Below are 27594 nucleotides of genomic sequence, written 5' to 3' on the forward strand. Positions count from 1 at the left end.
AGCAAGGTTTCACTAGGGTGGTTCCTGAGATGAGAGAAATGCCTTATAAAGAGGGACTGAGTAAATTGGGTTTATATTCTTTGGAGTTTAGAAGAATCAGATGTGATCTCATTGAAATGGATAAGAATGTGGACAGGCGTGAGAGGTTAGACACAGAGGTTGTCTCCCTTTGCCGAGAGAAATACACATCACAGTCTCAGGACAGGAGCTTATTAATTTTGGACTGAGATTATAGTATATTTAAGTGATTTGGAGGAGACTGTAAGTGGCCTGATTAGTAATTTTGCGGATGATACAAAAACTGGGGGAACTGCAGATAGTGAAGGAAATTGTCAGAGAATAAACCAGGCTGTAGATAGGCGAGAGATTTGGGTGGAGAAGTGGCTGATGGAGTTTAATCTGAACAAATGTGAGGTGATGCATTTTGGAAGATGTAATACAGGAGTGAAGTTTGCAGTAAATGGCAGAACTCTTAGGAACATCAACATGCAGAGGGATGTAGTGTACAGTTCCCTAGTTCCCTAAAACTAGCAACACAAGTGGTAAGGTGATCAAGAAGGCATACAGCATGCTTGCCTTCATTGTTCCGGGCATAGCGTATAAAAATTGGCAAGTCATATTGCAACTGTATAGACTTTTTGTTAGGCCACATTTGCAATATTGTGAATAGCTCTTGTTGCCATTCTACCAGAAGAATGTGGAGGCTTTGGAGAGGGTAAGAAATAGTTTATCAGGGTATTAGAGATAATGGGAACTGCAGATGCTGGAGATTCCAAGATAATAAAATGTGAGGCTGGATGAACACAGCAGGCCAAGCAGCATCTCAGGAGCACAAAAGCTGACGTTTCGGGCCTAGACCCTTCATCAGAGAGCCTCTCTGATGAAGGGTCTAGGCCCGAAACGTCAGCTTTTGTGCTCCTGAGATGCTGCTTGGCCTGCTGTGTTCATCCAGCCTCACATTTTATTATCTTATCAGGGTATTGCCTGGTTTGGAGAGTATTAGTGATGAGAAGAGATTGGACAAACTTGGTTTGTTTTCACTTAACTTCAAAGGATGAGGGGTGACCTGATTGAGTTTTACAAAATTGTGAGTGGTATGGATACAATGGATAGTTGGAGTATTTTTCCAAAAGTGGAAATGTCAATTACTAGCAGATATGGGTTTAAGGTAAAAGGGGTAGGTTTAAAGGAGATGTGAGAGGCTTGCTTTTTTTACATGGAGTGTGGTAAGTGTCTGGAATGTATTGCCAGAGGAGTTGGATATAGTAACAACATTGAAGAGGCATCTTGACAGATAAATGAATAAGCAGGGAACAGAGGATATGAGCCTTGTAGAGGCAAAAGATTTTTAGCTTAGAAAGGCATCATGTGCCCATGTAGTCTTGGTGGGCCGAAGGGCCTGTTCCAAAACAGTACTGTTCTTTGTCCGTAGAGGTGAATAGTAATTTCTTCACTCAAGGCATTCTGAATCTTCAGAATTTACTACCCCAGAGAGTTGGGGATGCTCAATCATGAGGATATTTAAGGTTGTGGTAAAGAGTTTTCTGTTTCTAAGAGATTTCTGGAATCAATGGGTGTGGGGAATGGAGGGGAATGTGGAGCTGAGGCAGCAGATAAGCCGTGATCATTTGAGTCGTGGAACAAACTCAAGGGGCTGAATGGTCTATTCCTGCTTCTGTTTCTTATGATGTTTTGTACATAATACACAAACAAGTGTTGGGGCAAGGGCTACTGACATCGTGGAATAAAACAAAAGACGTACCTCTTGCAATGCATAGAAGTTTTGTGATTTCTTCGTGGTGATTTGAAAGATGTTAAGGATCCCACGGTGAATGTTCAGGACATCTTCAAGCAAGTCTGCAGGGGCTTGGATGTTTCCAACTCGGCCTTTGGAGTACTCAAACTTCACAGGCTTGGTCAGCTCTGGAGCCAGCTTCTGTGTGAGTTTATGTGCTGAGATGAAGGGATCGCTTGGCCAAATGCCGTTGTACTCCAAAATCTGAGCATGGGAGATCTTAGAAAACAAAATGAAGCAGTTGCAATCAGAGATAATGGGAACTGCAGATGCTGGAGAATCCGAGATAACAAAGTATGGAGCTGGATGAACACAGCAGGCCAAGAAGCATCTTAGGAGCACAAAAGCTGACGTTTCGGGCCAAGACCCTTCATCATAAAAGGGGGAAGGGGAGATGGTGTTGAAATAAATAGGGAGAGAGGGGGAGGCGGACCGAAGATGGAGAGAAAAGAAGATAGGTGGAGAGGAGAGTATAGGTGGGGAGGTAGGGAGGGGATAGGTCAGTCTGGGGAGGACGGAAAGGTCAAGGAGGGTGAGATGAGATAGGTAGGGAGGAAATATAAGTGCAGCTTGAGGTGGGAGGAAGGGATGGGTGAGAGGAAGAACAGGTTAGGGAGGCGGCGACGAGCTGGGCTGGTTTTGGGATGCAGTGGGGGGAAGGGATGGGCTGGGCTGATTTTGGGATGCAGTGGGGGGAGGGGATGGGCTGGGCTGGTTTTGGGATGTGGTGGGGGAGGGGATGGGCTGGGCTGGTTTTGGGATGCAGTGGGGGGAGGGGATGGGCTGGGCTGGTTTTGGGATGCAGTGGGGGGAGGGGATGGGCTGGGCTGGGTTTGGGGTGCGGTGGGGGGAGGGGATGGGCTGGGCTGGTTTTGGGATGCAGTGGGGGGGAGGGGATGGGCTGGTGTGGTTTTGCGATGCAGTGGGGGGAGGGGATGGGCTGGACTGGTTGTGTGGTGCAGTGGGGGGAGGGGATGGGCTGGGCTGGGTTTGGGATGCAGTGGGGGGAGGGAATGGGCTGGGCTGGTTTTGGGATGCAGTGGGGGGAGGGGTTGGGCTGGGTTTGGGATGCAGTGGGGGGAGGGGATGGGCTGGGCTGGTTTTGGGATGCAGTGGGGGGGAGGGGATGGCTTGGGCTGGTTTTGGGATGCAGTGGGGGGAGGGGATGGGCTGGGCTGGGTTTGGGGTGCGTTGGGGGGAGGGGATGGGCTGGGCTGGTTTTGGGATGCAGTGAGGGGGAGGGGATGGGCTGGTGTGGTTTTGTGATGCAGTGGGGGGAGGAGATGGGCTGGGTTTGGGATGCCGTGGAGGGAGGGGATGGGCTGGGCTGGTTTTGGGATGCAGTGGGGGGAGGGGACAAACTGGGCTGGTTTTGGGATGCAGTGGGGGGAGGGGATGGGCTGGGCTGGTTTTGGGATGCAGTGGGGGGGAGCGGATGGGCTGGGCTGGGTTTGGGATGCGGTGGGGGGAGGGGATGGGCTGGGCTGGTTTTGGGATGCAGTGGGGGGGAGCGGATGGGCTGGGCTGGTTTTGGGATGCAGTGGGGGGAGGGGATGGGCTGGTTTTTGGATGCAGTGGGGGGAGGGAATGGGCTGGGCTGATTGTGTGGTGCAGTGGGGGGAGGAGATGTGCTGGGCTGGGTTTGGGATGCAGTGGGGGGAGGGGATGGGCTGGGCTGGTTTTGGGATCCAGTGGGGGGAGGGGATGGGCTGGGCTGGTTTTGGGATCCAGTGGGGGGAGGGGATGGGCTGGGCTGGGTTTGGGATCCAGTGGGGGGAGTGGATGGGCTGGGCTGGTTTTGGGATCCAGTGGGGGGAGTGGATGGGCTGGGCTGGTTTTGGGATCCAGTGGGGGGAGGGGATGGGCTGGGCTGGGTTTGGGATATGGTGAGGGGAGGGGATGGGCCGGGTTTGGGATGCGGTGGGGGGAGGGGGTGGGCTGGGCTGGCTTTGGGATGCAGTGGGGGGAGCGGATGGGATGGGCTGGTTTTGAGATGCGGTGTGGGGAGGGGTTGGGCTGGGCTGGTTTTGGGATGCAGTGGGGGGAGGGGATGGGCTGGGCTGGTTTTATGATGCAGTGGGGGGAGGGGATGGTCTGGGCTGGTTTTGGGATCCAGTGGGGAGAGGGGATGGGCTGGGCTGGTTTTGGGATCCAGTGGGGGGAGGGGATGGGCTGGGCTGGGTTTGGGATATGGTGGGGGGAGTGGATGGGCCGGGTTTGGGATGCGGTGGGGGGAGGGGGTGGGCTGGGCTGGCTTTGGGATGCAGTAGGGGGAGGGGATGGGCTGGGCTGGTTTTGGGATGCAGTGGGGGGAGGGGATGGGCTGGGCTGGTTTTGGGATGCAGTGGGGGGGAGGGGATGGCTTGGGCTGGTTTTGGCATGCGGGTGTCGGAGGGGATGGGCTGGGCTGTTTTTGGGATGCAGTGGGGGGAGGGGATGGGCTGGGCTGGTTTTGGGATGCAGTGGGGGTAGGGGATGAGCTGGGCTGGGTTTGGGATGCAGTGGGGGGAGGGAATGGGCTGGGCTGGTTTTGGGATGCAGTGGGGGGAGGGGATGGGCTGGGTTTGGGATGCGGTGGGGGGAGGGGATGGGCTGGGCTGGTTTTGGCTTGCGGGGGTGGGAGGGGATCGGCTGGGCGGTTTTGGGATGCAGTGGGGGGAGGGGATGGGCTGGGCTGGTTTTGGGATGCAGTAGGGGGGAGGGGATGGGCTGGGCTGGGTTTGGGATGCGGGGGTGGGAGGGGATGGGCTGGGGTGGTTTTGGGATGCAGTGGGGGGAGGGGACAAACTGGGCTGGTTTTGGGATGCAGTGGGGGGAGGGGATGGGCTGGGGTGGGTTTGGGATATGGTGGGGGGAGGGGATGGGCTGGGTTTGGGATGCGGTGGGGGTTGGGATGGGCTGGGCTGGGTTTGGGATGCAGTCGGGGGAGGGGATGGGCTGGGCTGGGTTTGGGATGCAGTGGGGGGAGGGGATGTGCTGGGGTGGGTTTGGGATATGGTGGGTGGAGGGGATGGGCAGGGTTTGGGATGCGGTGGGGGGAGGGGATGGGCTGGGTTTGGGATATGGTGGGGGGAGGGGATGGGCTGGGTTTGGGATGCGGTGGGGGGAGGGGATGGGCTGGGCTGGTTTTGGGATGCAGTGGGGGGACGGGATGGGCTGGTTTTGGGATCCAGTGGCGGGAGGGGATGGGCTTGGCTGGTTTTGGGATGCAGTGGGGGGAGGGGATGGGCTGGGCTGGGTTTGGGATATGGTGGGGGGAGGGGATGGGCTGGGTTTGGGATGCAGTGGGGGGAGGGGATGGGCTGGGCTGGGTTTGGGATGCAGTGGGGGGAGGGGATGGGCTGGGCTGGGTTTGGGATATGGTGGGGGGAGGGTATGGGCTGGGATGGGTTGCGGTGGGGGGAGGGGATGGGCTGGGCTGGTTTTGGGATGTGGTGGGGGAGGGGATGGGCTGGGCTGGGTTTGGGATATGGTGGGGGGATGGGCTGGGCTGGTTTTGGGATGCAGTGGGGGGAGGGGATGGGCTGGGCTGGTTGTGTGGTGCAGTGGGGGGAGGGGTTGGGCTGGGGTGGGTTTGGGATATGGTGGGGGGAGGGGATGGGCTGGGCTGGTTTTGGAATGCAGTGGGGGGAGGGGATGGGCTGGGCTGGTTTTGTGATGCAGTGGGGGGTGGGGATGGTCTGGGCTGGTTTTGGGATCCAGTGGGGGGAGGGGATGGCCTGGGCTGGTTTTGGGATCCAGTTGGGGGAGGGGATGGGCTGGGCTGGGTTTGGGATATGGTGGGGGGAGGGGATGGGCCGGGTTTGGGATGCGGTGGGGGGAGGGGGTTGGCTGGGCTGGCTTTCGGATGCAGTGGGGGGAGGGGATGGGCTGGGGTGGGTGTGGGATATGGTGGGGGGAAGGGATGGGCTGGGTTTGGGATACCGTGGTGGGAGGGGATGGGCTGGGCTGGGTTTGCGATGCATTTGGGGGAGGGGATGGGCTGGGCTGGTTTTGGAATGCGGTGGGGGGAGGAGATGGGCAGGGTTTGGGATGCAGTGGGGGGACGGGATGCGCTGGGCTGTGTTTGGAATGCGGTTGGGGGGTGGATGGGCAGGGTTTGGGATGCCGTGGAGGGAGGGGATGGGCTGGGCTGGGTTTGGGATGCAGTGGGGGGAGGGGATGGGCTGGGCTGGGTTTGGAATGCGGTGGGGGGGTGGATGGGCAGGGTTTGGGATGCGGTGGGGGGCGGGGAATGGCTGGTTTTGGGATGCAGTGGGGGGAGGGGATGGGCTGGGCTGGTTTTGGGATGCAGTGGCGGGAGGGGATGGGCTGGGCTGGGTTTGGGATATGGTGGGAGGAGGGGATGGGCTGGGTTTGGGATGCGGTGGGCGGGAGGGGATGGTCTGGGCTGGTTTTGTGATGCGGTGGGGGGAGGGGATGGGCTGGGCTGGTTTTGGGATGCAGTGGCGGGAGGGGATGGGCTGGGCTGGGTTTGGGATATGGTGGGAGGAGGGGATGGGCTGGTTTTGGATCCAGTGCGGGGAGGGGATGGGCTGGGCTGGTTTTGGGATGCAGTTGGGGGAGGGGATGGGCTGGGGTGGGTTTGGGATATGGTGGGGGGAGGGGATGGGCTGGGTTTGGGATGCAGTGGGGGGGAGGGGACGGGCTGGGCTGGTTTTGGGATGCAGTGGGGGGAGTGGATGGGCTGGGGTGGGTTTGGGATATGGTGGGGGGAGGGGATGGGCTGGGTTTGGGATGCAGTGGGGGGAGGGGATGGGCTGGGCTGGTTTTGGGATGCAGTGGGGGGAGGGGATGGGCTGGGGTGGGTTTGGGATATGGTGGGGGGAGGGGATGGGCTGGGTTTGGGATGCAGTGGGGGGGAGGGGACGGGCTGGGCTGATTGTGTGGTGCAGTGGGGGGAGGAGATGGGCTGGGCTGGTTTTGGGATCCAGTGCGGGGAGGGGATGGGCTGGGCTGGTTTTGGGATCCAGGTGGGGGAGGGGATGGGCTGGGCTGGGTTTGGGATATGGTGAGGGGAGGGGATGGGCCGGGTTTGGGATGCGGTGGGGGGAGGGGGTTGGCTGGGCTGGCTTTCGGATGCAGTGGGGGGAGGGGATGGGCTGGGCTGGTATTGGGATGCGGTTTGGGGAGGGGATGGGCTGGGCTGGTTTTGGGATGCAGTGGGGGGAGGGGATGGGCTGGGCTGGTTTTGGGATCCAGTGGGGGGAGGGGATTGGCTGGGCTGGGTTTGGGATATGGTGGGGGGAGGGGATGGGCTGGGTTTGGGATGCGGTGGGGGGAGGGGATGGGCTGGGCTGGCTTTGGGATGCAGTGGGGGGAGGGGATGGGCTGGGCTTGGTTTGGGGTGCGGTGTGGGGAGGGGATGGGCTGGGCTGGTTTTGGGATGCAGTTGGGGGGAGGGGATGGGCTGGGGTGGTTGTGTGGTGCAGTGGGGGGAGGGGTTGGGCTGGGCTGGGTTTGGGATGCAGTGGGGGGAGGGGATGGGCTGGGTTTGGGATGCAGTGGGGGGGAGGGGACGGGCTGGGCTGATTGTGTGGTGCAGTGGGGGGAGGAGATGGGCTGGGCTGGGTTTGGGATACGGTGGGGGGAGGGGATGGGCTGGGCTGGGTTTGCGATGCAGTGGGGGGAGGGGATGGGCTCGGCTGGTTTTGGAATGCGGTTGGGGGGTGGATGGGCAGGGTTTGGGATGCCGTGGAGGGAGGGGATGGGCTGCGCTGGGTTTGGAATGCGGTGCGGGGGTCGATGGGCAGGGTTTGGGATGCCGTGGAGGGACGGGATGGGCTGGGCTGGGTTTGGGATGCAGTGGGGGGAGGGGATGGGCTGGGCTGGTTTTGGGATGCAGTGGGGGGAGGGGATGGGCTGGTTTTGGTATGCAGTAGCAGGAGGGGATGGGCTGGGCTGGTTTTGGGATGCAGTGGCGGGAGGGGATGGGCTGGGCTGGGTTTGGGATATGGTGGGAGGAGGGGATGGGATGGGTTTGGGATGCGGTGGGAGGAGGGGATGGGCTGGGCTGGTTTTGGGATGCAGTGGGCGGGAGGGGATGGTCTGGGCTGGTTTTGGGATCCAGTGGGGGGAGGGGATGGGCTGGGCTGGGTTTGGGATATGGTGGGGGGAGGGGATGGGCTGGGTTTGGGATGCGGTGGGGGGAGGGGATGGGCTGGGCTGGCTTTGGGATGCAGTGGCGGGAGGGGATGGGCTGTGCTGGTTTTGGGATGTGGTCGGGGAGGGGATGGGCTGGGCTGGTTTTGGGATGCAGTGGGGGGAGGGGATGGGCTTGGTCGGTTTTGGGAGGCAGTCGGGGGAGGGGATGGGCTGGGCTGGTTTTGGGATGCAGTGGGGGGAGGGGATGGCCAGGGTTTGGGATGCCGTGGAGGGAGGGGATGGGCTGGGCAGGTTTTGTGATGCAGTGGGGGGAGGGGATGGTCTGGGCTGGTTTTGGGATCCCAATGGGGGGAGGGGATGGGCTGGGCTGGTTTTGGGATCCAGTGGGAGGAGGGGATGGGCTGGGCTGGGTTTGGGATATAGTGGGGCGAGGGGATGGGCTGGGCTGGGTTTCGGATGCAGTGTGGGGAGGGGATGGGCGGGCCTGGGTTTGGGATGCAGTGGGGGGAGGGGATGGGCTGGGCTGGTATTGGGATGCAGTGGGGGGAGGGGATGGGCTGGGTTTGGGATGCATTGGGGGGAGGGGATGGGCTGGGCTGGTTTTGGGATGCAGTGGGGGGAGGGGATGGGCTGGGTTTGGGATGCATTGGGGGGAGGGGATGGGCTGGGCTGGTTTTGGGATGCAGTGGCGGGAGGGGATGGGCTGGGCTGGGTTTGGGATATGGTGGGAGGAGGGGATGGGCTGGGTTTGGGATGCGGTGGGAGGAGGGGATGGGCTGGGCTGGTTTTGGAATGCAGTGGGCGGGAGGGGATGGTCTGTGCTGGTTTTGTGATGCAGTGGGGGGAGGGGATGGTCTGGGCTGGTTTTGGGATCCAATGGGGGGAGGGGATGGGCTGGGCTGGTTTTGGGATCCAGTGGGAGGAGGGGATGGCCTGGGCTGGGTTTGGGATATGGTGGGGGGAGGGGATGGGCCGGGTTTGGGATGCGGTCGGGGGAGGGGGTGGGCTGGCCTGGCTTTGGGATGCAGTGGGGGGAGGGGATGGGCTGGGCTGGTTTTGGGATGCAGTGGGGGGAGGGGATGGGCTGGGCTGGGTATGGGATGCAGTGCGGGGGTGGATGGGCAGGGTTTGGGATGCCGTGGAGGGAGGGGATGGGCTGGGCTGGTTTTGGGATCCAGTGGGGGGAGGGGATGGGCTGGGCTGGGTTTGGGATATGGTGGGGGGAGGGGATGGGCTGGGTTTGGGATGCGGTGGGGGGAGGGGATGGGCTGGGCTGGCTTTGGGATGCAGTGGGGGGAGGGGATGGGCTGGGCTGGTTTTGGGATCCAGTGGCGGGAGGGGATTGGCTGGGCTGGGTTTGGGATATGGTGGGGGGAGGGGTTGGGCTGGGTTTGGGATGCGGTGGGGGGAGGGGATGGGCTGGGCTGGCTTTGGGATGCAGTGGCGGGAGGGGATGGGCTGTGCTGGTTTTGGGATGTGGTCGGGGAGGGGATGGGCTGGGCTGGTTTTGGGATGCAGTGCGGGGAGGGGATGGGCTGGGCTGGGTATGGGATGCAGTGGGGGGAGGGGATGGCCAGGGTTTGGGATGCCGTGGATTGAGGGGATGGGCTGGGCAGGTTTTGTGATGCAGTGGGGGGAGGGGATGGTCTGGGCTGGTTTTGGGTTCCCAATTGGGGGAGGGGATGGGCTGGGCTGGTTTTGAGATCCAGTGGGGGTAGGGGATGGGCTGGGCTGGGTTTGGGATATGGTCGGGGGAGGGGATGGGCTGGGTTTGGGATGCGGTGGGGGGAGGGGATGGGCTGGGCTGGCTTTGGGATGCAGTGGCGGTAGGGGATGGGCTGCGCTGGTTTTGGGATGTGGTGGGGGAGGGGGTGGGCTGGGCTGGTTTTGGGATGCAGTGCGGGGAGGGGATGGGCTGGGCTGGGTTTGGGGTGCGGTGTGGGGAGGGGATGGGCTGGGCTGGTTTTGGGATGCAGTGGCGGGGAGGGGATGGGCTGGGCTGGTTGTGTGGTGCAGTGGGGGGAGGGGTTGGGCTGGGCTGGGTTTGGGGTGCAGTGGGGGGAGGGGATGGGGTGGGCTGGTTTTGGGATCCAGTCGGGGGAAGGGATGGGCTGGGCTGGTTTTGGGATCCAGTGGGGGGAGGGGATGGGCTGGGCTGGGTTTGCGATGCAGTGGGGGGAGGGGATGGGCTGGGCTGGTTTTGGAATGCGGTGGGGGGAAGGATGGGCAGGGTTTGGGATGCCGTGGAGGGAGGGGATGGTCTGGGCTGGTTTTGGGATCCAGTGGGGGGAGGGGATGGGCTGGGCTGGTTTTGGGATCCAGTGGGAGGAGGGGATGGGCTGGGCTGGGTTTGGGATATGGTGGGGGTAGGGGATGGGCCGGGTTTGGGATGCGGTGGGGGGAGGGGGTGGCCTGGGCTGGCTTTGGGATGCAGTGGGGGGAGGGGATGGGCTGGGCTGGGTTTCGGATGCAGTGGGGGGAGGGGATGGGCGGGCCTGGGTTTGGGATGCAGTCGGGGGAGGGGATGGGCTGGGCTGGTTTTGGGATGCAGTGGGGGGAGGGGATGGGCTGGTTTTGGGATGCAGTGGGGGGAGGGGATGGGCTGGGCTGGTTTTGGGATGCAGTGGCGGGAGGGGATGGGCTGGGCTGGGTTTGGGATATGGTGGGAGGAGGGGATGGGCTGGGTTTGGGATGCGGTGGGAGGAGGGGATGGGCTGGGCTGGTTTTGGGATCCAGTGGGGGGAGGGGATGGGCTGGGCTGGGTTTGGGATATGGTGGGGGGAGGGGATAGGCTGGGTTTGGGATGCGGTGGGGGGAGGGGATGGGCTGGGTTGGCTTTGGGATGCAGTGCGGGGAGGGGATGGGCTGGGCTGGTTTTGGGATCCAGTGGCGGGAGGGGATTGGCTGGGCTGGGTTTGGGATATGGTGGGGGGAGGGGATGGGCTGGGTTTGGGATGCGGTGGGGGGAGGGGATGGGCTGGGCTGGCTTTGTGATTCAGTGGCGGGAGGGGATGGGCTGTGCTGGTTTTGGGATGCAGTGGGGGGAGGGGATGGGCTGGGCTGGGTATGGGATGCAGTGCGGGGGTGGATGGGCAGGGTTTGGGATGCCGTGGAGGGAGGGGATGGGCTGGGCTGGTTTTGGGATCCAGTGGGGGGAGCGGATGGGCTGGACTGGGTTTGGGATATGGTGGGGGGAGGGGATGGGCTGGGTTTGGGATGCGGTGGGGGGAGGGGATGGGCTGGGCTGGCTTTGGGTTCCCAATTTGGGGAGGGGATGGGCTGGGCTGGTTTTGAGATCCAGTGGGGGTAGGGGATGGGCTGGGCTGGCTTTGGGATGCAGTGGCGGGAGGGGATGGGCTGTGCTGGTTTTGGGATGTGGTCGGGGAGGGGATGGCCTTGGTCGGTTTTGGGAGGCAGTGGGGGGAGGGGATGGGCTGGGCTGGGTTTCGGATGCAGTGGGGGGAGGGGATGGGCGGGCCTGGGTTTGGGATGCAGTCGGGGGAGGGGATGGGCTGGTTTTGGGATGCAGTGGGGGGAGGGGATGGGCTGGGCTGGTTTTGGGATGCAGTGGCGGGAGGGGATGGGCTGGGCTGGGTTTGGGATATGGTGGGAGGAGGGGATGGGCTGGGTTTGGGATGCGGTGGGAGGAGGGGATGGGCTGGGCTGGTTTTGGGATCCAGTGGGGGGAGGGATGGGCTGGGCTGGGTTTGGGATATGGTGGGGGGAGGGGATAGGCTGGGTTTGGGATGCGGTGGGGGGAGGGGATGGGCTGGGTTGGCTTTGGGATGCAGTGGGGGGAGGGGATGGCCTTGGTCGGTTTTGGGAGGCAGTGGGGGGAGGGGATGGGCTGGGCTGGTTTTGGGATGCAGTTGGGGGAGGGGTTGGTCTGTGCTGGTTTTGGGATACCAATGGGGGGAGGGGATGGGCTGGGGTGGTTTTGGGATCCAGTGGGGGTAGGGGATGGGCTGGGCTGGGTTTGGGATATGGTGGGGGGAAGGATGGGCTGGGTTTGGGATGCCGTGGAGGGAGGGGATGGGCTGGGCTGGGTTTGGAATGCGGTGGGGGGTGGATGGGCAGGGTTTGGGATGCCTGGAGGGACGGGATGGGCTGGGCTGGGTTTCGGATGCAGTGGGGGGAGGGGATGGGCTGGGCTGGGTTTGGGATATGGTGGGGGGAGGGAATGGGCTGGGTTTGGGATGCGGTGGGGGGAGGGGATGGGCTGGGCTGGCTTTGGGATGCAGTGGGGGGAGGGGATGGGCTGGGCTGGTTTTGGGATCCAGTGGCGGGAGGGGATTGGCTGGGCTGGGTTTGGGATGCAGTGGGGGGACGGGATGCGCTGGGCTGTGTTTGGAATGCGGTTGGGGGGTGGATGGGCAGGGTTTGGGATGCGGTGGGGGGAGGGGATGGGCTGGGCTGGCTTTGGGATGCAGTGGGGGGAGGGGATGGGCTGGGCTGGTTGTGGGATCCAGTGGCGGGAGGGGATTGGCTGGGCTGGGTTTGGGATATGGTGGGGGGAGGGGATGGGCTGGGTTTGGGATGCGGTGGCGGGAGGGGATGGGCTGGGCTGGCTTTGGGATGCAGTGGCGGGAGGGGACGGGCTGTGCTGGTTTTGGGATGTGGTCGGGGAGGGGATGGGCTGGGCTGGGTTTGGGATGCAGTGGGGGGACGGGATGCGCTGGGCTGTGTTTGGAATGCGGTTGTTGGGTGGATGGGCAGGGTTTGGGATGCCGTGGAGGGAGGGGATGGGCTGGGCTGGGTTTGGAATGCGGTGGGGGGAGGGGATGGGCTGGGCTGGTTTTGGAATGCCGTGGAGGGACGGGATGGGCTGGGTTTGGGATGCCGTGGAGGGAGGGGATGGGCTGGGCTGGGTTTGGAATGCGGTGGGGGGGTGGATGGGCAGGGTTTGGGATGCCGTGGAGGGAGCGGATGGGCTGGGCTGGTTTTGGGATCCAGTTGGGGGAGGGGATGGGCTGGGCTGGGTTTGGGATATGGTGGGGGGAGGGGATGGGCTGGGTTTGGGATGCGGTGGGGGGAGGGGATGGGCTGGGCTGGTTTTGGGATGCCGTGGGGGGAGGGGATGGCCAGGGTTTGGGATGCCGTGGAGGGAGGGGATGGGCTGGGCATGTTTTGTGATGCAGTGGGTGGAGGGGATGGTCTGGGCTGGTTTTGGGATCCCAATGGGGGGAGAGGATGGGCTGGGCTGGTTTTGGGATCCAGTGGGGGTAGGGGATGGACTGGGCTGGGTTTGGGATATGGTAGGGGGAGGGGATGGGCTGGGTTTGGGATGCGGTGGGGGGAGGGGATGGGCTGGGCTGGCTTTGGGATGCAGTGGCGGGAGGGGATGGGCTGCGCTGGTTTTGGGATGTGGTGGGGGAGGGGGTGGGCTGGGCTGGTTTTGGGATGCAGTGCGGGGAGGGGATGGGCTGGGCTGGGTTTGGGGTGCGGTGTGGGGAGGGGATGGACTGGGCTGGTTTTGGGATGTGGTGGGGGAGGGGGTGGGCTGGGCTGGTTGTGTGGTGCAGTGGGGGGAGGGGTTTGGCTGGGCTCGGTTTGGGGTGCAGTGGGGGGAGGGGATGGGCTGGGCTGGTTTTGGGATCCAGTCGGGGGAGGGGATGGGCTGGGCTGGTTTTGGGATCCAGTGGTGGGAGGGGTTGGGCTGGGCTGGGTTTGCGATGCAGTGGGGGGAGGGGATGGGCAGGGCTGGTTTTGGAATGCGGTGGGGGGAAGGATGGGCAGGGTTTGGGATGCCGTGGAGGGAGGGGATGGGCTGGGCTGGGTTTGGAATGCGGTGGGGGGGTGGATGGGCAGTGTTTGGGATGCCTGGAGGGACGGGATGGGCTGGGCTGGGTTTCGGATGCAGTGGGGGGAGGGGATGGGCTGGGCTGGGTTTGGAATGCGGTGCGGGGGTGGATGGGCAGGGTTTGGGATGCCGTGGAGGGAGGGCATGGGCTGGGCTGGTTTTGGGATCCAGTGGGGGGAGGGGATGGGCTGACCTGGGTTTGGGATATGGTGGGGGGAGGGGATGGGCTGGGTTTGGGATGCGGTGGGGGGAGGGGATGGGCTGGGCTGGCTTTGGGATGCAGTGGGGGGAGGGGATGGGCTGGGCTGGTTTTGGGATCCAGTGGCGGGAGGGGATTGGCTGGGCTGGGTTTGGGATGCGGTGGGGGGAGGGGATGGGCTGGGCTGGTTTTGGGATGCAGTGGCGGGAGGGGATGGGCTGGGCTGGTTTCGGGATGCAGTGGGGGGAGGGGATGGGCTTGGTCGGTTTTGGGAGGCAGTGGGGGTAGGGGATGGGCTTGGTCGGTTTTGGGAGGCAGTGGGGGGAGGGGACGGGCTGGGCTGGTTTTGGGATGCAGTGGGGGGAGGGGATGGGCTGGGCTGGTTTTGGGATGTGGTGGGGGAGGGGATGGGCTGGGCTGGTTTTGGGATGCAGTGGGGGGAGGGGATGGGCTGGGCTGGGTTTGGGGTATGGTGGGGGGAGGGGATGGGCCGGGTTTGGGATGCGGTGTGGGGAGGGGTTTGGCTGGGCTGGCTTTCGAATGCAGTGCGGGGAGGGGATGGGCTGGGCTGGTTTTGGGATGCGGTTTGGGGAGGGGATGGGCTGGGCTGGTTTTGGGATCCAGTGGGGGGAGGGGATGGGCTGGGCTGGTTTTGGGATCCAGTGGGGGGAGGGGATGGGCTGGGCTGGGTTTGGGATATGGTGGGGGGAGGGGATGGGCTGGGTTTGGGATGCGGTGGGGGGAGGGGATGGGCTGGGCAGGGTTTGGGATGCAGTGGGGGGAGGGGATGGGCTGGGCTTGGTTTGGGGTGCGGTGTGGGGAGGGGATGGGCTGGGCTGGCTTTGGGATGCAGTCGGGGGAAGGATGGGCAGGGTTTGGGATGCCGTGGAGGGAGCGGATGGGCTGGGCTGGGTTTGGAATGCGGTGGGGGGAAGGATGGGCAGGGTTTGGGATGCCGTGGAGGGAGGGGATGGGCTGGGCTGGGTTTGGAATGCGGTGGGGGGGTGGATGGGCAGTGTTTGGGATGCCTGGAGGGACGGGATGGGCTGGGCTGGGTTTCGGATGCAGTGGGGGGAGGGGATGGGCTGGGCCGGGTTTGGAATGCGGTGCGGGGGTGGATGGGCAGGGTTTGGGATGCCGTGGAGGGAGGGCATGGGCTGGGCTGGTTTTGGGATCCAGTGGGGGGAGGGGATGGGCTGACCTGGGTTTGGGATATGGTGGGGGGAGGGGATGGGCTGGGTTTGGGATGCGGTGGGGGGAGGGGATGGGCTGGGCTGGCTTTGGGATGCAGTGGGGGGAGGGGATGGGCTGGGCTGGTTTTGGGATCCAGTGGCGGGAGGGGATTGGCTGGGCTGGGTTTGGGATGCGGTGGGGGGAGGGGATGGGCTGGGCTGGTTTTGGGATGCAGTGGCGGGAGGGGATGGGCTGGGCTGGTTTCGGGATGCAGTGGGGGGAGGGGATGGGCTTGGTCGGTTTTGGGAGGCAGTGGGGGGAGGGGATGGGCTTGGTCGGTTTTGGGAGGCAGTGGGGGGAGGGAATGGGCTGGGCTGGTTTTGGGATCCAGTGGGGGGAGGGGATGGGCTGGGCTGGGTTTGGGATATGGTGGGGGGAGGGGATGGGCTGGGTTTGGGATGCGGTGGGGGGAGGGGATGGGCTGGGCTTGGTTTGGGGTGCAGTGGCGGGAGGGGATGGGCTGGGCTGGTTTTGGGATGCAGTGGGGGGAGGGAATGGGCTGGGTTTGGGTTGCGGTGGGGGGAGGGGATGGTTTGGGCTGGTTTTGGCATGCGGGTGTCGGAGGGGATGGGCTGGGCTGGTTTTGGGATCCAGTGGGGGGAGGGGATGGGCTGGGCTGGTTTTGGGATGCAGTGGGGGGAGGGAATGGGCTGGGTTTGGGTTGCGGTGGGGGGAGGGGATGGTTTGGGCTGGTTTTGGCATGCGGGTGTCGGAGGGGATGGGCTGGGCTGGTTTTGGGATCCAGTGGGGGGAGGGGATGGGCTGGGCTGGTTTTGGGATGCAGTGGGGGGAGGGGATGCGCTGGGCTGTGTTTGGAATGCGGTTGGGGGGTGGATGGGCAGGGTTTGGGATGCCGTGGAGGGAGGGGATGGGCTGGGCTGGGTTTGGAATGTGGTGGGGGGGTGGATGGGCAGTGTTTGGGATGCTGTGGAGGGACGGGATGGGGTGGGCTGGGTTTGGGATGCAGTGGGGGGAGGGGATGGGCTGGGCTGGGTTTGGAATGCGGTGGGGGGGTGGATGGGCAGTGTTTGGGATGCGGTGGGGGGCGGGGAATGGCTGGTTTTGGGATGCAGTGGGGGGAGAGGATGGGCTGGGCTGGTTTTGGGATGCAGTGGCGGGAGGGGATGGGCTGGGCTGGTTTTGGGATCCAGTGGGAGGAGGGGATGGGCTGGGCTGGGTTTGGGATATGGTGGGGGGAGGGGATGTGCCGGGTTTGGGATGCGGTCGGGGGAGGGGGTGGGCTGGGCTGGCTTTGGGATGCAGTGGGGGGAGGGGATGGGCTGGGCTGGGTATGGGATGCAGTGGGGGGAGGGGATGGGCTGGGCAGGTTTTGTGATGCAGTGGGGGGAGGGGATGGTCTGGGCTGGTTTTGGGATCCCAATGGGGGGAGGGGATGGGCTGGGCTGGTTTTGGGATATGGTGGGTGGAGGGGATGGGCTGGGTTTGGGATGCGGTGGGAGGAAGGGATGGGCTGGGCTGGCTTTGGGATGCAGTGGGCGGGAGGGGATGGGCTGGGCTGGTTTTGGGATGCAGTGGGGGGAGGGGATGGTCTGGGCTGGTTTTGGATCCAGTGGGGGGAGGGGATGGGCTGGGCTGGTGTTGGGATCCAGTGGGGGGAGGGGATGGGCTGGGCTGGTTTTGGGATCCAGTGGGAGGAGGGGATGGGCTGGGCTGGGTTTGGGATATGGTGGGGGGAGGTGATGGGCCGGGTTTGGGATGCGGTCGGGGGAGGGGGTGGGCAGGGCTGGCTTTGGGATGCAGTGGGGGGAGGGGATGGGCTGGGCTGGGTATGGGATGCAGTAGGGGTAGGGGATGGGCTGGGCTGGGTTTGGGGTGCAGTGGGGGGAGGGGATGGGCTGGGCTGGGTTTGGGATATGGTGGGGGGAGGGGATGGGCTGGGTTTGGGATGCGGTGGGGGGAGGGGATGGGCTGGGCTGGTTTTGGGGTGCAGTGGCGGGGAGGGGATGGGCTGGTCTGGTTGTGTGGTGCAGTGGGGGGAGGGGTTGGGCTGGGCTGGGTTTGGGGTGCAGTGGGGGGAGGGGATGGGCTGGGCTGGTTTTGGGATCCAGTCGGGGGAGGGGATGGGCTGGGCTGGTTTTGGGATCCAGTGGGGGGAGGGGATGGGCTGGGCTGGGTATGCGATGCAGTGGGGGGAGGGGATGGGCTGGGCTGGGTTTGGGATGCGGTGGGGGGAGGGGATGGGCTGGGCTGGGTTTCGGATGCAGTGGGGGGAGGGGATGGGCTGGGCCGGGTTTGAAATGCGGTGCGGGGGTGGATGGGCAGGGTTTGGGATGCCGTGGGGTGAGGGGATGGGCTGGGCTGGTTTTGGGATCCAGTGGGGGGAGGGGATGGGCTGGGCTGGGTTTGGGATATTGTGGGGGGAGGGGATGGGCTGGGTTTGGGATGCGGTGGGGGGAGGGGATGGGCTGGGCTGGCTTTGGGATGCAGTGGCGGGAGGGGATGGGCTGGGCTGGCTTTGGGATGCAGTGGCGGTAGGGGATGGGCTGGGCTGGTTTTGGGATGCAGTGGGGGGAGGGGATGGCCAGGGTTTGGGATGCCGTGGAGGGAGGGGATGGGCTGGGCTGGTGTTGGGATCCAGTGGGGGGAGGGGATGGGCTGGGCTGGTTTTGGGATCCAGTGGGAGGAGGGGATGGGCTGGGCTGGGTTTGGGATATGGTGGGGGGAGGGGATGGGCCGGGTTTGGGATGCGGTCGGGGGAGGGGGTGGGCTGGGCTGGCTTTGGGATGCAGTGGCGGTAGGGGATGGGCTGCGCTGGTTTTGGGATGTGGTGGGGGAGGGGATGGGCTGGGCTGGTTTTGGGATGCAGTGCGGGGAGGGGATGGGCTGGGCTGGGTTTGGGGTGCAGTGGCGGGGAGGGGATGGGCTGGGCTGGTTTTGGGATATGGTGGGAGGAGGGGATGGGCTGGGTTTGGGATGCGGTGGGAGGAGGGGATGGGCTGGTCTGGTTTTGGGATGTGGTGGGGGGAGGGGATCGACTTGGTCGGTTTTGGGAGGCAGTGGGGGGAGGGGATGGGCTGGGCTGGTTTTGGGATGCAGTGGGGGGAGGGGATGGCCAGGGTTTGGGATGCCGTGGAGGGAGGGGATGGGCTGGGCTGGTTTTGGATCCAGTGGGGGGAGGGGATGGGCTGGGGTGGGTTTGGGATATGGTGGGGGGAGGGGATGGGCTGGGTTTGGGATGCGGTGGGGGGAGGGGATGGGCTGGGCTGGTTTTGGGATGCAGTGGGGGGAGGGGATGGGCTGGGGTGGGTTTGGGATATGGTGGGGGGAGGGGATGGGCTGGGTTTGGGATGCGGTGGGGGGAGGGGATGGGCTGGGCTGATTATGTGGTGCAGTGGGGGGAGGAGATGGGCTGGGCTGGTTTTGGGATGCAGTGGGGGGAGGGGATGGGCTGGGCTGGGTTTGGGGTATGGTGGGGGGAGGGGATGGGCCGGGTTTGGGATGCGGTGGTGGGAGGGGGTTGGCTGGGCTGGCTTTCGAATGCAGTGCGGGGAGGGGATGGGCTGGGCTGGTTTTGGGATGCGGTTTGGGGAGGGGATGGGCTGGGTTTGGGATGCGGTGGGGGGAGGGGATGGGCTGGGCTGGTTTTGGAATGCGGTTTGGGGATGGGCTGGGCTGGTTTTGGGATCCAGTGGGGGGAGGGGATGGGCTGGTCTGGTTTTGGGATCCAGTGGGGGGAGGGGATGGGCTGGGCTGGGTTTGGGATATGGTGGGGGGAGGGGATGGGCTGGGTTTGGGATGCGGTGGGGGGAGAGGATGGGCTGGGCTGGCTTTGGGATGCAGTGGCGGGAGGGGATGGGCTGGGCTGGTTTTGGGATGCAGTGGGGCGAGGGGATGGGCTGGGCTGGTTGTGTGGTGCAGTGGGGGGAGGGGTTGGGCTTGGCTGGGTTTGGGAAGCAGTGGGGGGAGGGAATGGGCTGGGCTGGGTATGGGGTGCAGTTGGGGGGAGGGGATGGGCTGGGCTGGTTGTGTGGTGCAGTGGGGGGAGGGGTTGGGCCTGGCTGGGTATGGGATGCAGTGGGGGGAGGGGATGGGCTGGGTTTGGGTTGCGGTGGGGGGAGGGGATGGTTTGGGCTGGTTTTGGCATGCGGGTGTCGGAGGGGATGGGCTGGGCTGGTTTTGGGATCCAGTGGGGGGAGTGGATGGGCTGGGCTGGTTTTGGGATGCAGTGGGGGGAGGGGATGCGCTGGGCTGTGTTTGGAATGCGGTTGGGGGGTGGATGGGCAGGGTTTGGGATGCGGTGGGGGGAGGGGATGGGCTGGGCTGGGTTTGGAATGTGGTTGGGGGGTGGATGGGCAGTGTTTGGGATGCTGTTGAGGGACGGGATGGGCTGGGTTGGGTTTGGGATGCAGTGGGGGGAGGGGATGGGCTGGGCTGGGTATGGAATGCGGTGGGGGGCGGGGAATGGCTGGTTTTGGGATGCAGTGGGGGGAGAGGATGGGCTGGGCCGGTTTTGGGATGTAGTGGCGGGAGGGGATGGGCTGGGCTGGTTTTGGGATCCAGTGGGAGGAGGGGATGGGCTGGGCTGGGTTTGGGATATGGTGGGGGGAGGGGATGGGCCGGGTTTGGGATGCGGTCGGGGGAGGGGGTGGGCTGGGCTGGCTTTGGGATGCAGTGGGGGGAGGGGATGGGCTGGGCTGGTTTTGGGATGCAGTGGGGGGAGGGGATGGGCTGGGCAGGTTTTGTGATGCAGTTGGGGGAGGGGATGGTCTGGGCTGGTTTTGGGATCCCAATGGGGGGAGGGGATGGGCTGGGCTGGTTTTGGGATATGGTGGGAGGAGGGGATGGGCTGGGTTTGGGATGCGGTGGGAGGAGGGGATGGGCTGGGCTGGTTTTGGGATGCAGTGGGGGGAGGGGATGGGCTGGGCTGGTTTTGGGATGCAGTGGGGGGAGGGGATGGGCTGGGCAGGTTTTGTGATGCAGTTGGGGGAGGGGATGGTCTGGGCTGGTTTTGGGATCCCAATGGGGGGAGGGGATGGGCTGGGCTGGTTTTGGGATATGGTGGGAGGAGGGGATGGGCTGGGTTTGGGATGCGGTGGGAGGAGGGGATGGGCTGGGCTGGTTTTGGGATGCAGTGGGCGGGAGGGGATGGGCTGGGCTGGGTTTGGGGTGCAGTGGTGGGGAGGGGATGGGCTGGGCTGGTTTTGGGATCCAGTCGGGGGAGGGAATGGGCTGGGCTGGTTTTGGGATCCAGTGTGGGGAGGGGATGGGCTGGGCTGGGTTTGCGATGCAGTGGGGGGAAGGGATGGGCTGGGCTGGTTTTGGGATGCGGTGGGGGGAAGGATGGGCAGGGTTTGGGATGCCGTGGAGGGAGGGGATGGGCTGGTCTGGGTTTGGAATGCGGTGGGGGGGTGGATGGGCAGGGTTTGGGATGCCTGGAGGGACGGGATGGGCTGGGCTGGGTTTCGGATGCAGTGGGGGGAGGGGATGGGCTGGGCCGGGTTTGAAATGCGGTGCGGGGGTGGATGGGCAGGGTTTGGGATGCCGTGGGGGGAGGGGATGGGCTGGGCTGGTTTTGGGATCCAGTGGGGGGAGGGGATGGGCTGGGCTGGGTTTGGGATATGGTGGGGGGAGGGGATGGGCTGGGTTTGGGATGCGGTTGGGGGAGGGGATGGGCTGGGCTGGCTTTGGGATGCAGTGGCGGGAGGGGATGGGCTGGGCTGGTTTTGGGATGTGGTGGGGGAGGGGATGGGCTGGGCTGGTTTTGGGATGCAGTGGGGGGAGGGGATGGGCTGGGCTGGGTTTGGGGTGCGGTGTGGGGAGGGGATGGGCTGGGCTGGTTTTGGGATGCAGTTGGGGGGAGGGGATGGGCTGGGCTGGTTGTGTGGTGCAGTGGGGGGAGGGGTTGGGCTTGGCTGGGTATGGTTTGCAGTGGGGGGAGGGGATGGGCTGGGTTTGGGTTGCGGTTGGGGGAGGGGATGGTTTGGGCTGGTTTTGGCATGCGGGTGTCGGAGGGGATGGGCTGGGCTGGTTTTGGGATCCAGTGGGGGGAGGGGATGGGCTGGGCTGGTTTTGGGATGCAGTGCGGGGGAGGGGATGGGCTGGGGTGGGTGTGGGATATGGTGGGGGGAAGGGATGGGCTGGGTTTGGGATACCGTGGTGGGAGGGGATGGGCTGGGCTGGGTTTGCGATGCAGTTGGGGGAGGGGATGGGCTGGGCTGGTTTTGGAATGCGGTGGGGGGAGGAGATGGGCAGGGTTTGGGATGCCGTGGAGGGAGGGGATGGGCTGGGATGGGTTTGGGATGCAGTGGGGGGAGGGGATGCGCTGGGCTGTGTTTGGAATGCGGTTGGGGGGTGGATGGGCAGGGTTTGGGATGCCGTGGAGGGAGGGGATGGGCTGGGCTGGGTTTGGAATGCGGTGGGGGGGTGGATGGGCAGTGTTTGGGATGCCGTGGAGGGACGGGATGGGCTGGGCTGGGTTTGGGATGCAGTGGGGGGAGGGGATGGGCTGGGCTGGGTTTGGAATGCGGTGGGGGGGTGGATGGGCAGGGTTTGGGATGCGGTGGGGGGCGGGGAATGGCTGGTTTTGGGATGCAGTGGTGTGAGGGGATGGGCTGGGCTGGTTTTGGGATGCAGTGGCGGGAGGGGATGGGCTGGGCTGGTTTTGGGATCCAGTGGGAGGAGGGGATGGGCTGGGCTGGGTTTGGGATATGGTGGGGGGAGGGGATGGGCCGGGTTTGGGATGCGGTCGGGGGAGGGGGTGGGCTGGGCTGGCTTTGGGAAGCAGTGGGGGGAGGGGATGGTCTGTGCTGGTTTTGTGATGTGGTGGGGGGAGGGGATGGGCTGGGCTGGTTTTGTGATGCAGTGGGGGGAGGGGATGGTCTGGGCCGGTTTTGGATCCAGTGGGGGGAGGGGATGGGCTGGGCTGGTGTTGGGATCCAGTGGGGGGAGGGGATGGCCTGAGCTGGTTTTGGGATCCAGTGGGAAGAGGGGATGGGCTGGGCTGGGTTTGGGATGCAGTGGGGGGGAGGGGATGGGCCGGGTTTGGGATGCGGTCGGGGGAGGGGGTGGGCTGGGCTGGCTTTGGGATGCAGTGGGGGGAGGGGATGGGCTGGGCTGGTATTGGGATGCAGTGGGGGGAGGGGATGGGCTGGGCTGGGTATGGGATGCAGTGGGGGGAGGGGATGGGCTGGGCAGGTTTTGTGATGCAGTGGGGGGAGGGGATGGTCTGGGCTGGTTTTGGGATCCCAATGGGGGGAGGGGATGGGCTGGGCTGGGTTTGGAATGCGGTGGGGGGGGTGGATGGGCAGGGTTTGGGATGCCTGGAGGGACGGGATGGGCTGGGCTGGGTTTCGGATGCAGTGGGGGGAGGGGATGGGCTGGGCCGGGCTTGAAATGCGGTGCGGGGGTGGATGGGCAGGGTTTGGGATGCCGTGGGGGGAGGGGATCGGCTGGGCTGGTTTTGGGATCCAGTGGGGGGAGGGGATGGGCTGGGCTGGGTTTGGGATATTGTGGGGGGAGGGGATGGGCTGGGTTTGGGATGCGGTGGGGGGAGGGGATGGGCTGGGCTGGCTTTGGGATGCAGTGGCGGGAGGGGATGGGCTGGGCTGGTTTTGGGATCCAGTGGCGGGAGGGGATTGGCTGGGCTGGGTTTGGGATATGGTGGGGGGAGGGGATGGGCTGGGTTTGGGATGCGGTGGGGGGAGGGGATGGGCTGGGCTGGCTTTGGGATGCAGTGGCGGGAGGGGATGGGCTGGGCTGGGTTTGGGGTGCGGTGTGGGGAGGGGATGGGCTGGGCTGGTTTTGGGATGCAGTTGGGGGGAGGGGATGGGCTGGGCTGGTTGTGTGGTGCAGTGGGGGGAGGGGTTGGGCTGGGCTGGTTTTGGGATGCAGTGCCGGGGAGGGGATGGGCTGGGCTGGGTTTGCGATGCAGTTGGGGGAGGGGATGGGCTGGGCTGGGTTTGGGATGCAGTGGGGGGAGGGGATGGGCTGGGCTGGTTTTGGGATCCAGTGGCGGGAGGGGATGGGCTGAGCTTGCTTTGGGATGCAGTGGCGGGAGGGGATGGGCTGGGCTGGTTTTGGGATCCAGTGGCGGGAGGGGATTGGCTGGGCTGGGTTTGGGATATGGTGGGGGGAGGGGATGGGCTGGGTTTGAGATGCGGTGGGGGGAGGGGATGGGCTGGGCTGGCTTTGGGATGCAGTGGCGGGAGGGGGTGGGCTGTGCTGGTTTTGGGATGTGGTCGGGGAGGGGATGGGCTGGTTTTGGGATGCAGTGTGGTGAGGGGATGGGCTGGGTTTGGGGTGCGGTGGGGGGAGGGGATGGGCTGGGCTGGGTTTGGGATGCAGTCGGGGGAGGGGATGGGCTGGGCTGGGTTTGGGATGCAGTCGGGGGAGGGGATGGGCTGGGCTGGTTTTGGGATGCAGTTGGGGGAGGGGTTGGTCTGTGCTGGTTTTGGGATACCAATGGGGGGAGGGGATGGGCTGGGGTGGTTTTGGGATCCAGTGGGGGTAGGGGATGGGCTGGGCTGGGTTTGGGATATGGTGGGGGGAAGGATGGGCTGGGTTTGGGATGCCGTGGAGGGAGGGGATGGGCTGGGCTGGGTTTGGAATGCGGTGGGGGGTGGATGGGCAGGGTTTGGGATGCCTGGAGGGACGGGATGGGCTGGGCTGGGTTTCGGATGCAGTGGGGGGAGGGGATGGGCTGTGCTGGGTTTGGGATATGGTGGGGGGAGGGAATGGGCTGGGTTTGGGATGCGGTGGGGGGAGGGGATGGGCTGGGCTGGCTTTGGGATGCAGTGGGGGGAGGGGATGGGCTGGGCTGGTTTTGGGATCCAGTGGCGGGAGGGGATTGGCTGGGCTGGGTTTGGGATGCAGTGGGGGGACGGGATGCGCTGGGCTGTGTTTGGAATGCGGTTGGGGGGTGGATGGGCAGGGTTTGGGATGCGGTGGGGGGAGGGGATGGGCTGGGCTGGCTTTGGGATGCAGTGGGGGGAGGGGATGGGCTGGGCTGGTTTTGGGATCCAGTGGCGGGAGGGGATTGGCTGGGCTGGGTTTGGGATATGGTGGGGGGAGGGGATGGGCTGGGTTTGGGATGCGGTGGCGGGAGGGGATGGGCTGGGCTGGCTTTGGGATGCAGTGGCGGGAGGGGACGGGCTGTGCTGGTTTTGGGATGTGGTCGGGGAGGGGATGGGCTGGGCTGGGTTTGGGATGCAGTGGGGGGACGGGATGCGCTGGGCTGTGTTTGGAATGCGGTTGGGGGGTGGATGGGCAGGGTTTGGGATGCCGTGGAGGGAGGGGATGGGCTGGGCTGGGTTTGGAATGCGGTGGGGGGAGGGGATGGGCTGGGCTGGTTTTGGAATGCCGTGGAGGGACGGGATGGGCTGGGTTTGGGATGCCGTGGAGGGAGGGGATGGGCTGGGCTGGGTTTGGAATGCGGTGGGGGGGTGGATGGGCAGGGTTTGGGATGCCGTGGAGGGAGCGGATGGGCTGGGCTGGTTTTGGGATCCAGTTGGGGGAGGGGATGGGCTGGGCTGGGTTTGGGATATGGTGGGGGGAGGGGATGGGCTGGGTTTGGGATGCGGTGGGGGGAGGGGATGGGCTGGGCTGGTTTTGGGATGCCGTGGGGGGAGGGGATGGCCAGGGTTTGGGATGCCGTGGAGGGAGGGGATGGGCTGGGCATGTTTTGTGATGCAGTGGGTGGAGGGGATGGTCTGGGCTGGTTTTGGGATCCCAATGGGGGGAGAGGATGGGCTGGGCTGGTTTTGGGATCCAGTGGGGGTAGGGGATGGACTGGGCTGGGTTTGGGATATGGTAGGGGGAGGGGATGGGCTGGGTTTGGGATGCGGTGGGGGGAGGGGATGGGCTGGGCTGGCTTTGGGATGCAGTGGCGGGAGGGGATGGGCTGCGCTGGTTTTGGGATGTGGTGGGGGAGGGGGTGGGCTGGGCTGGTTTTGGGATGCAGTGCGGGGAGGGGATGGGCTGGGCTGGGTTTGGGGTGCGGTGTGGGGAGGGGATGGACTGGGCTGGTTTTGGGATGTGGTGGGGGAGGGGGTGGGCTGGGCTGGTTGTGTGGTGCAGTGGGGGGAGGGGTTTGGCTGGGCTCGGTTTGGGGTGCAGTGGGGGGAGGGGATGGGCTGGGCTGGTTTTGGGATCCAGTCGGGGGAGGGGATGGGCTGGGCTGGTTTTGGGATCCAGTGGTGGGAGGGGTTGGGCTGGGCTGGGTTTGCGATGCAGTGGGGGGAGGGGATGGGCAGGGCTGGTTTTGGAATGCGGTGGGGGGAAGGATGGGCAGGGTTTGGGATGCCGTGGAGGGAGGGGATGGGCTGGGCTGGGTTTGGAATGCGGTGGGGGGGTGGATGGGCAGTGTTTGGGATGCCTGGAGGGACGGGATGGGCTGGGCTGGGTTTCGGATGCAGTGAGGGGAGGGGATGGGCTGGGCTGGGTTTGGAATGCGGTGCGGGGGTGGATGGGCAGGGTTTGGGATGCCGTGGAGGGAGGGCATGGGCTGGGCTGGTTTTGGGATCCAGTGGGGGGAGGGGATGGGCTGACCTGGGTTTGGGATATGGTGGGGGGAGGGGATGGGCTGGGTTTGGGATGCGGTGGGGGGAGGGGATGGGCTGGGCTGGCTTAGGGATGCAGTGGGGGGAGGGGATGGGCTGGGCTGGTTTTGGGATCCAGTGGCGGGAGGGGATTGGCTGGGCTGGGTTTGGGATGCGGTGGGGGGAGGGGATGGGCTGGGCTGGTTTTGGGATGCAGTGGCGGGAGGGGATGGGCTGGGCTGGTTTCGGGATGCAGTGGGGGGAGGGGATGGGCTTGGTCGGTTTTGGGAGGCAGTGGGGGTAGGGGATGGGCTTGGTCGGTTTTGGGAGGCAGTGGGGGGAGGGGATGGGCTGGGCTGGTTTTGGGATGCAGTGGGGGGAGGGGATGGGCTGGGCTGGTTTTGGGATGTGGTGGGGGAGGGGATGGGCTGGGCTGGTTTTGGGATGCAGTGGGGGGAGGGGATGGGCTGGGCTGGGTTTGGGGTATGGTGGGGGGAGGGGATGGGCCGGGTTTGGGATGCGGTGTGGGGAGGGGTTTGGCTGGGCTGGCTTTCGAATGCAGTGCGGGGAGGGGATGGGCGGGGCTGGTTTTGGGATGCGGTTTGGGGAGGGGATGGGCTGGGCTGGTTTTGGGATCCAGTGGGGGGAGGGGATGGGCTGGGCTGGTTTTGGGATCCAGTGGGGGGAGGGGATGGGCTGGGCTGGGTTTGGGATATGGTGGGGGGAGGGGATGGGCTGGGTTTGGGATGCGGTGGGGGGAGGGGATGGGCTGGGCAGGGTTTGGGATGCAGTGGGGGGAGGGGATGGGCTGGGCTTGGTTTGGGGTGCGGTGTGGGGAGGGGATGGGCTGGGCTGGCTTTGGGATGCAGTCGGGGGAAGGATGGGCAGGGTTTGGGATGCCGTGGAGGGAGCGGATGGGCTGGGCTGGGTTTGGAATGCGGTGGGGGGAAGGATGGGCAGGGTTTGGGATGCCGTGGAGGGAGGGGATGGGCTGGGCTGGGTTTGGAATGCGGTGGGGGGGTGGATGGGCAGTGTTTGGGATGCCTGGAGGGACGGGATGGGCTGGGCTGGGTTTCGGATGCAGTGGGGGGAGGGGATGGGCTGGGCCGGGTTTGGAATGCGGTGCGGGGGTGGATGGGCAGGGTTTGGGATGCCGTGGAGGGAGGGCATGGGCTGGGCTGGTTTTGGGATCCAGTGGGGGGAGGGGATGGGCTGACCTGGGTTTGGGATATGGTGGGGGGAGGGGATGGGCTGGGTTTGGGATGCGGTGGGGGGAGGGGATGGGCTGGGCTGGCTTTGGGATGCAGTGGGGGGAGGGGATGGGCTGGGCTGGTTTTGGGATCCAGTGGCGGGAGGGGATTGGCTGGGCTGGGTTTGGGATGCGGTGGGGGGAGGGGATGGGCTGGGCTGGTTTTGGGATGCAGTGGCGGGAGGGGATGGGCTGGGCTGGTTTCGGGATGCAGTGGGGGGAGGGGATGGGCTTGGTCGGTTTTGGGAGGCAGTGGGGGGAGGGGATGGGCTTGGTCGGTTTTGGGAGGCAGTGGGGGGAGGGAATGGGCTGGGCTGGTTTTGGGATCCAGTGGGGGGAGGGGATGGGCTGGGCTGGGTTTGGGATATGGTGGGGGGAGGGGATGGGCTGGGTTTGGGATGCGGTGGGGGGAGGGGATGGGCTGGGCTTGGTTTGGGGTGCAGTGGCGGGAGGGGATGGGCTGGGCTGGTTTTGGGATGCAGTGGGGGGAGGGAATGGGCTGGGTTTGGGTTGCGGTGGGGGGAGGGGATGGTTTGGGCTGGTTTTGGCATGCGGGTGTCGGAGGGGATGGGCTGGGCTGGTTTTGGGATCCAGTGGGGGGAGGGGATGGGCTGGGCTGGTTTTGGGATGCAGTGGGGGGAGGGAATGGGCTGGGTTTGGGTTGCGGTGGGGGGAGGGGATGGTTTGGGCTGGTTTTGGCATGCGGGTGTCGGAGGG

General features: G+C 64.8%; 1 protein-coding gene across 1 annotated transcript in view; it reads right to left on the reverse strand.

The window, feature by feature from the left end:
- Positions 1-27594, reverse strand: part of LOC125456372 (vitellogenin-like) — a 201883-nt gene that overhangs the window by 74563 nt on the left and 99726 nt on the right. Inside the window, exon 4 of the mRNA XM_059647698.1 lies at positions 1763-2014. Within this exon, the coding sequence (XP_059503681.1) occupies positions 1763-2014 (252 nt within the window). The remainder of the gene's footprint in view (positions 1-1762; positions 2015-27594) is intronic.

Source organism: Stegostoma tigrinum, chromosome 8 (genome assembly GCF_030684315.1).
Source record: "Stegostoma tigrinum isolate sSteTig4 chromosome 8, sSteTig4.hap1, whole genome shotgun sequence".
NCBI lineage: Eukaryota > Metazoa > Chordata > Chondrichthyes > Orectolobiformes > Stegostomatidae > Stegostoma > Stegostoma tigrinum.